Source organism: Elgaria multicarinata, chromosome 2 (genome assembly GCF_023053635.1).
Source record: "Elgaria multicarinata webbii isolate HBS135686 ecotype San Diego chromosome 2, rElgMul1.1.pri, whole genome shotgun sequence".
Lineage (NCBI taxonomy): Eukaryota > Metazoa > Chordata > Lepidosauria > Squamata > Anguidae > Elgaria > Elgaria multicarinata.
In genome coordinates this window covers 163,149,084-163,161,898 of record NC_086172.1, presented here as the reverse complement: position 1 = coordinate 163,161,898, position 12,815 = coordinate 163,149,084, and the positions used below count along the sequence as shown (strand labels likewise).

Here is a 12,815-nt window from a genome sequence, read left to right as displayed (position 1 = left end):
ATGTACCTAGAATATATTAAGGAATAATCAATGAGGCTGCAATCCTATACCCATTTACCTCAGAGTGACTCCACTGAATGCAGGAGGGTATACTTCTGAGCAGACATGTCTAAGATTTCTCCTTAATTCGTAAACTTCTGTGCATATTTCCTTTCTCTTGCATCCTCCAGAATGGTCCTGTTACTGATATACTTTGTAAAATACGGACTGATCGCAGAATATAAATACTTACAAAGTAACATAAAACCAGCATGAGATGTCTGCCCAGTGTTTAATTTTTAATCCAAGGTATCTAACATGATCATTCTCTGATTTACAATGGAAACCAATTAAAAACGAGAGAGGCTGGTTAGTTATGTATTCTTCTGTTTGTAAAATGGCAAGCAATCACTGACCACAGATGTGGTCATTTTACATACAATATATTCCTTCAGCTCATCTGGTATGCACATATGATGCTTCCTAAATCATGATGAGTTAATTTGATAGACCATTCACGTCAGACAATGGGTGTGTTTTTATGGAAAAAGAACAATGCCATAGTGCCATTCCATACTCCCACTCCTCCTACTGTTCCGTCTCCAAAACATCTGCATGGCTGCATATCACTCCTGCGTCCTCTTTGTGGGAACAATTGTGCTTCCCGATGGTTGCGTGTGTGCACTCCAGGAGGGTCTTCTCCCATCCCGTGCACTGAACATCGTCAAGAAGGATAGGAAGTGAACGCCCCTCCCCAAACTCTGCTTTCTTGGTTGCCCTGATCACAAAAGCATAGCCCAACTGGCCGCAAACGACGGCGGCTGCTTTTGAGGTCCACAAGTCATCACACACAGTGCCCCACTTCCCGTTGATGAAAATTTCAACCCTGCCTCGGTCTTTCCCTTTCACATCGCCATTCATTATTCGAACTGCACCATTCCGTGTCCGTGGGGGAAGACTGGTAGGCCTATTTCTCCTCCTCTGACCCCGTCTTCCACCAGCCCTTCCTCCTTTCCGGGGCTTTGGAGCTTTGGTCCGTGGCGATGCAGTGGTCATCTGCACTCGATTCTCCTTTCTTAGAAGGATCAGGAGTTGCTCCATCCAGTCTGGAGTTGTGGCCCGTGGTGGTTCTGCCGTTGCTCTGCTCCTTGTTGGGGCTCTGGTTGTGACTCTTACTTTAGGACGCTGTGTTGGCATTTTCACTATAAGCTCTACAGTGGAAGAACAGAGGCAAGTGTTTACAGCGGAACGACAGAGGCACTGTGGCCCACAGTTGAACAGTAGGCCACAGTGCAACACTCTACTACAATACTTTGCTGTTGCCTGAGGTAACTGCCTCACTTTGTCTAATGGCAGGGCCGGCCCTGATGCCATTTGATTGACTGGGACATGGGGAGCTGCGTCAACGCTGCCCAGTACAGAGCAGCCTGGAGAAGGGCCCTGTTGCTTTATGGTATAAATAGAACTTGGACCAGCAGTGCCAGGCAGCCTGGTCAGGCAGCTGCAGATGGCTCACCACTGCCCTTTTCTATTCCCCAGCCATGATGCTACGTTTTATGCATTTGTTTATTGCATTTGTATACCACCCAATAGCTGAAGCCCTCTGGGCAATTCACAATTAAAACCATAAAATACAACATGATAACTATATAAAATAAAAAGTTTAAACGTTTAAAGCTACAGTGGAAAAGATAAAATAAAAATAAAACCTAGCAGAAGTTCAAAGATTTAAAATACAGTAACAATAGAAACTGGAAGTCTAAAATCTCTAGAGAAATAAGAAGGTCTTTACCTGGCACAGAAAAGAGCACAATGTAGGTGCCAGGTGAACCTCCCTGGGGAGCTCATTGCACAACTGAGGTGCCACAACAGAAAAAGCCCTCTTCTTAGCTACCTCACTTTATTTGTTGGGGGCTTCCAAAGAAAAATGAGCGTACAGTCCAGGAATGTGTGTGCATGCGAGGGGACGGTCCTTCAAATAACACAGGCCCAGGTCATGTAAGGCTTTGCATGTTTATACCACCACTTTGAATTGGCCCTGGAAATGGACTGGCAGCTGGTACAGTTGGTAAAGTACTAGCATAATATGATCACGTCGGCCAATCCCGGTTAACAGTCTCACTGCCTTGTTTTGGACCAGCGGAAATTTACGGACTGTTTTCAAAGGCAACTCCCACCATTTGCACCACTGGTGTTGCTGCCACATCTTCCTCTCCTTTCCCAGCTATATAAAAGAAGATCCTTCTATCCCCACCTGCTAAGCAAAATGAACTGTTTTAGGAATCATAGAATCATAGAATAGCAGAGTTGGAAGGGGCCTACAAGGCCATCGAGTCCAACCCCCTGCTCAATGCAGGAATCCACCCTAAAGCATCCCTGACAGATGGTTGTCCAGCTGCCTCTTGAAGGCCTGTAGTGTGGGATAGACCACGACCTCCCTAGGTAACTGATTCCACTGTCGTACTGCTCTAACAGTTAGGAAGTTTTTCCTGATGTCCAGCCGGAATCTGGCTTCCTTTAACTTGAGCCCGTTATTCCGTGTCCTGCACTCTGGGAGGATCGAGAAGAGATCCTGGCCCTCCTCTGGGTGACAACCTTTTAAGTATTTGAAGAGTGCTATCTTGTCTCCCCTCCATCTTCTCTTCTCCAGGCTAAACATGCCCAGTTCTTTCAGTCTCTCTTCATAGGGCTTTGTTTCCAGACCCCTGATCATCCTGGTTGCCCTCCTCTGAACACGCTCTAGCTTGTCTGCATCCTTCTTGAATTGTGGAGCCCAGAACTGGACGCAATACTCTAGATGAGGCCTAACCAGGGCCGAATAGAGAGGAACCAGTACCTCACGTGATTTGGAAGCTATACTTCTATTAATGCAGCCCAAAATAACATTTGCCTTTCTTGCAGCCCTATCGCACTGTTGGCTCATATTCATATAGGGTGTCCCATAGGGTTGGATGGCAACAGAGAGAGGAGCTGGTGCCGCCCAGTGTAATGGGGCAACATACTAAGAGCCCACACTAGCTCTGCTGGCCCAGCATAGGCTCCACTGGCTATGCTGCTATATTTCCCCTTCAGTGGAAGTGAAGCAGTGCTGCACTGAAGTCTTGATTCAAGCTCTTGCCACAACAAGGTGCAGTGATGGCCACCAATTTGGGTGGCTTTAAAGGGGGGTTGGATAAATTCCTGGAGGAGAAGGATGCCAATGACTATTAGTCCTGATGGGTATATGCTACCTCCAGTATTAGAGGCAGTAAGCATATATATATATATATATATATATATATATATATATATGGGGAACATGGGTGGGAGGGTGCTGTTGGAGCATGTCCTGCTTGTGGTTCCCCGGTTGACATCTGGTTGGCCACTGCGCGAACAGAATGCTGGACCCTTGGTCTGATCTAGCAAGGCTCGTCTTCTGTTCTTAACAAGCATGCAAGGATGGGAGATGTAGTAATGATTTAGAATCATAGAATAGCAGGGTTGGAAAGGGCCTACAAGGCCATCGAGTCCAACCCCCTGCTCAATGCAGGAATCCACCCTAAAGCATCCCTGACAGATGGCTGTCCAGCTGCCTCTTGAATGCCTCTAGTGTGGGAGAGCCCACAACCTCCCTAGGTAATTGACACACATATTATGCACACATCCTAAACAGGAGTGCTGGCACATGCTTTCATGGGCTGGGATATCTCTCTCAAGTTTTAATCATTCACCAATTTTCATTATCTACCAGATCTACAGAAAGCATCTTAAAGGCTTTTTCTTTCTCTTCTTTTTTTGCTGTTCGTTACTACTTCTGATTGGCTTCATGTGAGCATCAGCTTCCCTATTGTGTCCGTTGTGCCTTCGTTCATTGGTGCCTCGAATCATGAACATTCGGCGCCTATTCTTTTTCATGATTGGAATGTACATAGAAGGAGTGGGGTTGCTAAGGCGACCCACAAAACACTCTGTGCACGCAGGCGTTAGTGAAAAGAGACGTTTTCCCTTTTTTAGTTTTGTAATGAGAAAGGCAAGAGGACAGGCACTCTTTATCATCAGATTCCCAAAGCTACTGACTTACTTTTTTCTGCTAATTTTTAACTGATCAACCCCACGATAATTATTATTTATATCCCGGATAGGATGCTCAGTGTTAATTGCACAATTGCGAACAGCCTACAGGAATCTCTTGATTCAGGTAGTACGTTTTAAACAAATTTCCTAACAATACTGGGCTGTTTCTTCTAAAAGGAAAAATTCACTTCTGGTTTACGCCACAGACTATAAAGAACGAACAATACTTTACTATGCATAACAAAGGTAAATATGGAAGTACACTCAATAAATTGATAACAACAGTGCAATTCTGCCATCAACCACATTTCACCCTGTTCAGACAAGCAGCCTGACAATCATTCAATATTTTTGGGTGCAATCCTATGCATGTTTAGACAGGGAAAAAAGTCCTACAACTCCCAGCATTCCCCAGCCAGCACAGCTTGCTGCAGAATGCTGGGAGTTAGAGGGCTTTTTATATATATCTGAACAAACATGGGATTGTGTCCTTATAGTGTTAAAGGCATCACTGCCTCCGTATGAGACAGCTTTTGGTCTTGAAAGACTTGGGGTATGGCTAGACGAGGGGGGTGGAGGGGGATGATCTCGTGATACGCTGATCGTGAGATCCTCCCCCTCAGTCTACATGCGGCTTGTGACATCTTGGGAAGAAGAGGATGTCGTGCCCGCCATTTTGTTTGTTTTTGTCGAAAAAGAGTGCAGGAGCGCTTCTACGAAAAAGTAAGTTTTTTATTTAAAAAAGAGACCCCACTACCCCCTGAAGAGCTCCGTGCCTGGTTCCTGGCTCCTCACGAGGAGCCGGGATGAAAACGGGACGTCCAGCCACAAGAGCCCGAGACCGCGGGAAAAGTCGGGATTATAGGATATGCCAATATCCCGGGGAAATGGAGGGATCATCCCTCCCTGCTCCCGGGATCCCCTGTGAGTCATGTGGACGCACAGGGATGATCCCAGAGCAATCTCTGGGATTATCGGCAGGTCTAGACATTCCCTTAGAGTAAATAAAAACTTTCTCTTTCCCCAGCAGTCATCCTATAACTAGAATTTCAAAAAAAAATAAAAAATGGGGATTTTTAGGTTTTGTTGCTCATTTTGCATTTCTAGTTCAAAACAGGAGCAACCCCTCCCCCACAAGCATACAATAAATAATAATAATAATAATAATAATAATAATAATAATAATAATAATAATGTGTCAAAACAGAAATTCAGTTTATTTGTGAGAAGGTAGTCCAACGTCATCTTCAGGCTCAATTTTCCGACATGCAGGCATGCGCGTTTGCCATCTGAAGTCAGAAGCTTGAAATAAATAGAATTCTTTGCCAATCTAGCAACCCTGCTTCTCAGCCCATCCGCCCAGCCTCTTGAAACCAGAGACATTCATTAAATTTCCTTGTGTGAACCACAATGTAAATATTCATTGAAATACATTTCCAATACTCACTTTCCTTCGGAAAAAACTTCACAAGCCTGCTTTTGACTTTTACTGGTAGAGGCTCAACACGGCATTTCCCAGGTGGCGCTCTCCTGATAAGAATTTAAAAACACAGAGAGAATTATAAAACATAAAAATGAAAGAATATAAGAATTGCCATGCTGTCCATCAAGTTCACACAGCAGCCAAGCAGCTGTCGACCAGGAAACCACTAGCATGTAGCATAACAATTATAAGAATTATAAAACATAAAGAATTATACATAAGAAATAAACATAAGAACTGTAAAGCATGAACATTATAAAACATAGAGAATTCTAAAATTACAGAGTTGGATGGGACATCAAAAGTAATCTAGTCCAATCGCAATGCAGGGAATCCTCCCTCATAGGTTAGTCCCTATCCTCCTTGATAGGGGACCATCCATCTTCTGCTTGAAAACATTTCCCTCTCCCATTAATAATTGTAAGGTGGAAGAATCAAAGCCATTGAATAAGAGAAGCCCAAGTCTGTCCCCTGTATCAGAGAACCCAAATGTTTTGAAGCAAAAATGCCCTGAGCCTTACCGGGACGTGTCAACAATTTTGTAAACTACTCCGTTAGGAGACGTAGCACTTGGTATTCCAGTTGACATGAAGTAGAGTTCCCCTTCAGGAGGCAAACACAACAAGGCATGAATCATTTGCATGTATCTCTGCTGCTCCACTGAGCAAAGAAATTGACTTGGCATCACAGAGCAGCTTTTGAAGCCTGCCAGAAGCAAACTCCAAAAACTGATGCACAGGAAGTTCTGATACATTAACCAGATCATGAGATTAAATTAACAAAGTGCAGGCTTATGCCATAATCCTGAACACACCTACTTGGAAGTAAGACTCAAATGAGACATTTCCAAGTCAATATCTCCAGAAGTGTGGCATCAGGCATGCTCTACACATCTCCATTTGTTCTAAAAATTCACACGAATAGGTTCACGTTCAAGGAACCACGCTGTGTTTTTTGTTTTAGAAAAGACAAGAATGCAAAAGAGTAACATCTATGTCTCTTGGTATCAACATGTCTATGAGACTGCAGGGATTTGATATATTTAGCCTTGAGAAGAGCAAAGTGAGTGGGGATATGACAGTACTTTTCACACAATTAAGGAGTTGTTACACAGAGGAGGGACGCAGCATGTTCTAGGACACAAAATAATGGGCTGGGAAAAGTGCAGAAAAGGGCAAGTAAAATGATCAGGGGGCTGGAGCATCTCCCTTATGAGGGAAAGTTACAACAGCTGTGATTGTTTAGTTTTTTAAAAAGGTGGGTAAGGAAAGACGTGATAGATATGCAAAAAAATTATGCATGGTGTGGAGAATGTGGATAGCGAGACATTTTTTTCCCTATCCCATAATACTAAAACCCAGGGTCATCCCATGAAGCGTATCGGTGGGAGATTCAGGACAGATAAAAAGAAGTACTTCTTCACACAGTGCATAGTTAAACTAATGAATACACTACCACAAGATGTAGCAATGACCAGCAATTTGGATAGCTTTAAAAGAGGGTTGGATAAATTCCAGGAGGAAAAGGCTATCAATGGCTACTAGTCCTGATTGCTATGCGCCACCTCCAGTATCAGAGAAAATAAGCCTTATACACCAGTAACTGGGAAACATGGGCTCTGTTACACCTGTGTACTGTTTGTGGGTTCCTGATCAACAGCTGGTTGGCCACTGTGTGAATAGAGTGCTGGACTAGATGGACCTTTGGTCTGATCCAGCATGGCTCTTCTGATGTTCTTAATCCAAGATATCTAGGGATACCATGTTGAGGAAGGCTGGTTTTACGCTATTTGAGGATCATAGAATCATAGAATAGCAGAGTTGGAAGGGGCCTACAAGGCCATCGAGTCCAACCCACTGCTCAATGCAGGAATCCACCCTAAAGCATCCCTGACAGATGGTTGTCCAGCTGCCTCTTCAATGCCTCTAGTGTGGGAGAGCCCACAACCTCCCTAGGTAACTGATTCCACCGTCGCACTGCTCTAACAGTCAGGAAGTTTTTCCTGATGTCCAGCCGGAATCTGGCTTCCTTTAACTTGAGCCCGTTATTCTGTGTCCTGCACTCTGGGAGGATCGAGAAGAGATCCTGGCCCTCCTCTGTGTGACAACCTTTTAAGTATTTGAAGAGTGCTATCTTGTCTCCCCTCAATCTTCTCTTCTCCAGGCTAAACATGCCCAGTTCTTTCAGTCTCTCTTCATAGGGCTTTGTTTCCAGACCCCTGATCATCCTGGTTGCCCTCCTCTGAACACACTCCAGCTTGTCTGCGTCCTTCTTGAATTGTGGAGCCCAGAACTGGACACAATACTCTAGATGAGGCCTAACCAGGGCCGAATAGAGAGGAACCAGTACCTCACGTGATTTGGAAGCTATACTTCTATTAATGCAGCCCAAAAAAGCATTTGCCTTTCTTGCAGCCATATCGCACTGTTGGCTCATATTCAGCTTGCGATCTACAACAATTCCAAGAACCTTCTCGTTCGTAGTATTGCTGAGCCAAGTATCCCCCATCTTGTAACTGTGCCTTTGGTTTCTATTTCCTAAATGTAGAACTTGGCATTTATCCCTATTAAATTTCATCCTGTTGTTTTCAGCCCAGCACTCCAGCCTATCAAGATCACTTTGAAGTTTGTTTCTGTCTTCCAGGGTATTAGCTATCCCACCCAATTTTGTGTCATCTGCAAATTTGATCAGCGTTCCCTGCACCTCCTCGTCCAAATCACTAATAAAAATGTTGAAGAGCACTGGGCCCAGGACTGAGCCCTGCGGTACCCCACTCCTTGCCTCTCCCCAGTTTGAGAAGGTTCCATTGATAAGTACTGTTTGAGTCCAATTCTGTAGCCAAATGTGAATCCACCTAATAGTTGTTCCATCTAGCCCACTTTTAGCTAGTTTGTTAATCAGAATGTCATGTGGTACTTTGTCAAAGGCTTTGCTGAAGTCAAGATATATGACGTCCACAGCGTTCCCACGGTCCACAAGATTCCAAAGCCCAATGCTCTCTGCTCCACCACCCAACAATTTCCTCCTCCACATAAAATATGGTGTGGATAAGATGTTCAATAAATTGTTCGATGGTGGCAAAATCTCAAGAGCATCATTTGGAAAAATGGTTTTATCTCTCCCTTGTCTGATTGTTGTTGTTGTTTTAGAATCTGGGATCTTGCCACAATGATAAAATTATATAGGGACTAGAGAAGAACAAATGTTTGAAGATAGGTTTACTGAAAGATGGAGTGTCTTGGAAGGACACTGTTAGCGATACTGTCCATCCATATTTCTTGCTTTCTATAATTTGAATATTTATTGAAGGATATACATATTGGGTTACCTCTGTGTAATTTTTAATATGATACATATATAAAAGGACAGCCATTGCTATTTCTGTACTATTCCTTTTTAAAAACAAAAATCCAGGTATTCTCCATCTACTCAGTCAGGGTTCATAGCAAGCGTCATCTGCTTGGCCATCCAGGAAACTTTTTTTTTTTTTTTAAAGTACACCTCAGGGATTTTGGCAGAGTCAGACTGTTTGGATGCCAAGAGACTTAAGTTATAATAGCTGGGAACCCAAACTCGTAAACTGCTGCTGCTTAGCAACAGCGTTAGGCACTGGTGGAGTGATACTCTTGTCCGCCTGTGGCTAGGAATCATAAAATGCACTTTGCCTTATAAATCCATCTCAAGCGAATCACACACTGTAAATGTAATCAACAGAATTGCCCAAGCCAGTGTCACTATCTCAAGGGTACTTCCTCAGGTTCCAACTTGCAAATATGCACTCATAGTTTTATAATTTGCGGCCTTCCAAATGTTGGTGAACCCCAGCTCCCATCATGGTCAGTGGTCAGGAATGATAAGAGTTGTAGGAGGGCCTGTTCAGACAACATGCTAGGCCAGGGTTCGGCCGCTAACCCTTTTGCAGCAAATGGTTAGTGTGTGTGGTTAAATCATGGTTATGTAGCCACCATGGGTAGGAATGGTTCACGACATGCTAAGCCAAAATGTTTAGCTCAAAATGCTTAACCACCATGGCTTAGTGTGTTGTCTGAACAGGATCATAATCTAACAACATTTGTAGGGTCACAGGTTCCCCATCCCCAGGTCCACCCCATCAGACCAAGCTCAGTATTGTCTTGAGTGGCAGCATGCTCTCAAGAACCTCAAAGTGGGGTCTTTGCAAGCCCTACTTGGAAATGCCAGGGAGTGAACCTGGGACCTTCTGCTTGCAAAGCAAGGGCACTGCCCCTGACCTATGGGCCCTCCCCCATAGTATAAGAGTGATTGGTTGGGGTGTAGGCAGCCTCTCTTAGCAGTGAAGGAAATTGCCAGGAGGAAAAGCAAAGGCATGGACAGCTAAGATACAGGATCTTGGAGCTACAGAATATGGCCTCAGAGCCACAGAGAATTTTGCTTGCCCAAAGACCTGAGTTTCTGAGCCACACATACTGTTAAGCAATTCAGTAATTACCTGCCTCATCTTCGGCAAAAGAGATGATATACTGATAGTAGTTATTGATAAGTCCCGGAAACACGCACGTTTGACCCTTTCCCATGCAAATTTCAGTGTACTGCCATTCCCCAGTTGCACGACTTTCTTTCAAGGACATGAGGCGCCTGCAAGATCAACATAAATAAATAAAACAAGTCACATCAAGCACCTCAAGAGAGCAATCTTTAACTCATCTGCTCCAATCAGGAGCATTGAATGTAGGTCCCTTCCTTCCTACAGAACTCACAGTGTCTTCAATGAAGCTGAAGGTTCACATAAGGACCAGCAGATTACTGGGCCAGATTAATTTCAAAGTATTTCTCTATGGTTAGAGGTCAGTTTTTGTTCCGCAAACGTAGTAAAATTTGCAACTTAATGAATTTTTACCTTTTATATTTTAGTTTTCAGCCCTGTTGCCATCTTAACCACAAGGAATAGACACTTCATTTAAAGCAAGCAAGTTGGGTTTTCTTTCATTTTAACAAGAGTACATGAACCACACTACAGTGCCTTTGGAAACAGCACACAAAATCCAGATTAAAAATTGCTCACTCCTCTTAAACCAGCATCCCTCAACCTGGTTCCCTCCAGATGCTTGGGACTAAAGCCCCCAGTATTCCTGACCATGGGCCATGCTGGCTGGGGCTAATGGGAGTTGACATCCAAAACATCTGGAGGGTACCAGGTTGGGGAAGATGGTGTTAAACATTCAAAGGCAACAAGTCTTTTGAAATTAAAAACATATGACATATAGGACTATGAAGAAAATTACAGCTAGAAAGGTAATCTGTAATTGGAAGCAAAGTACCAAATCTTGAGAATGTACCGAAGTAAATATAGTTTATACAATCATTTATAACAGGACAGCTTCAGATTCCTCCTGGGTGTACTTAAATCTGCATGGATTTAATCTGTGTGTGTGTGTATCAATGAAGCATATTTATACCAAGAAACTCACCACATGGTGACTCCGCACAACCCATCATATAGCAAGTATAACAACCATGCCAAGATAACTAGCCAGTTTCAAAGCAGGGCCATTTTATTATAGTGGTAGTCATAACAGCTCATCCTATTTTTACATGCATAACCTGTACTTTCATATGAAAACAAGGACGTAACATACACAAGTCAGATGTGAGAAGGCAGCAGTGAACGGTACTCAACCAAATGTCAGCAGATCAGTAAGTGGTTAGACTGCATCAATGCTCATGCCTCCTACTGAAGATTCCAGCAGGAGTTATTCATTGCTCACCTAATGGCCAGTCTGCCACCACTTACCCGCTCATAAAATCACCAAATATGTACAGCCCGTTCAAATTTGGAGACTCGCAACCTCGATAGACATAGCCTCCTGTAACTGACTTCCCCATTTTGTGTGGATAAGCATAGATTGGAAGCACATCATCTGCAGAGGAGGTGGGAAAAGATAATATCAATACCTGTAGGATGCAAAGAAGCCATTTAATAATCATAGATAAACTACTGCACCCATTCATTTCCACGGGCCCTGTAGAAAATATTACGGAAATCTTACAATTTGGACTCTGTAAACCATTGGGCAGAGTTCCCAAACTGAAGGACACAAAGATTGCAAACCCTGAGACAGGGGTTTGTTTATGAACATTGGAAGCTGCCTTACACTGAGCCAGACCCTTTGTCCATCTAGCCCGGTATTGTCAACACTGACTGGCAGCAGCTCTCCAGGATTCCAGGCAGGATTCTTTCCTTGCTCTACCTGGAGATGCCAGCAATTGTACCTGGGACTTTTCCGTTACAAATCAGATGCTCTACCATTAGGGGCCATGAAGTACCCATTTCCCAATGGGTCAGTTCAGTCCTTGAAGTGGTAACTAAAGAAAAGATATATGAAAGGGGCTGAGTGTTCAGTGATGAGCATAAGGTGGAGATGGCATGAAAAGTCAATAGCGCTAAATAAAAATCTGCACATAGGAACCGCTTTCAAAGTCACAAGCAATTTCTAAGGTTGCGTTGAGCCTTTTGCAGTTGTATTGAGGCTTTACTGCAACAGGTTTTTCAAACATTATTAACTAATACACAAAAAAGCGAAGTCTGTTCCAAACTTCTCAGATTCCCTGCAGACGGCACAACAGTATCAGATAACTTTTTGCTTCCTCTAGTTCATCAAGACTACATCCACATTTACTATGGAACTGAAGAATGACCCCAATGAAAGAATATTAACTTAATACAGACGATGGCTGGGCTCATAATGGCTCCATTGTTTCTTTCACCATAACATGTCTTTCCTTGTTGCTAACGGACTTGTTCACCAAGAATAGGAGGTGCCCTTTAAAAAAAAACACAACTCACAACAACTGGATTCACAGAATATGCCAGATATTTTGGGCGACAATTCCCAGCATTTCTGACCATTGACCTTGATGGCTCGGGCTGATGGGAACTGAAGTCCAAAACATCTAAAGGGCACCACGTTGGGGAAGGCCACTGGAAAAAAGAATTCAAAGTCAATATATCAACAACAAGCGCCGGACAAATTTCTTCATTGTTTTAGCTTCTTAACATTTTTCTGTGCGCTGGGGATTTAAGTAAAATAAATGTTTCTTTTTTAAATTTAACTAGAATGACAAGGGAAAGCTAATTTAGGAAGAGGTCACAGCTTTGCATGTAGAAGGACGCAGGTTTGAGCCCCAGCATTTCAGGAAAAGGCAAAGAAAAAACCCTGCCTGATATCCTGGAGAACCGCTGCCAGTCAGTGTCGACAATATTGGGCTAGATAGAATAATGGTCTGACTCAATATAAGCCAGGTTGTGGTATTGGTCATGAGC

At 43.5% G+C, this 12,815-nt stretch overlaps 1 protein-coding gene across 1 annotated transcript in view; it reads right to left on the bottom strand.

Annotated features, from left to right (window-relative positions):
* HHIPL1 (HHIP like 1) overlaps nucleotides 1-12,815 on the bottom strand; it is a 37,836-nt gene continuing 25,021 nt past the window's right edge. Inside the window, exons 5-9 of the mRNA XM_063118039.1 lie at nucleotides 11,286-11,412; nucleotides 9,984-10,129; nucleotides 6,037-6,118; nucleotides 5,480-5,562; nucleotides 1-1,190 (exon numbers count right to left, since the gene is read on the bottom strand). Coding sequence (XP_062974109.1) covers nucleotides 568-1,190; nucleotides 5,480-5,562; nucleotides 6,037-6,118; nucleotides 9,984-10,129; nucleotides 11,286-11,412 — 1,061 coding nt within the window. The 3' untranslated portion in view covers nucleotides 1-567. The remainder of the gene's footprint in view (nucleotides 1,191-5,479; nucleotides 5,563-6,036; nucleotides 6,119-9,983; nucleotides 10,130-11,285; nucleotides 11,413-12,815) is intronic.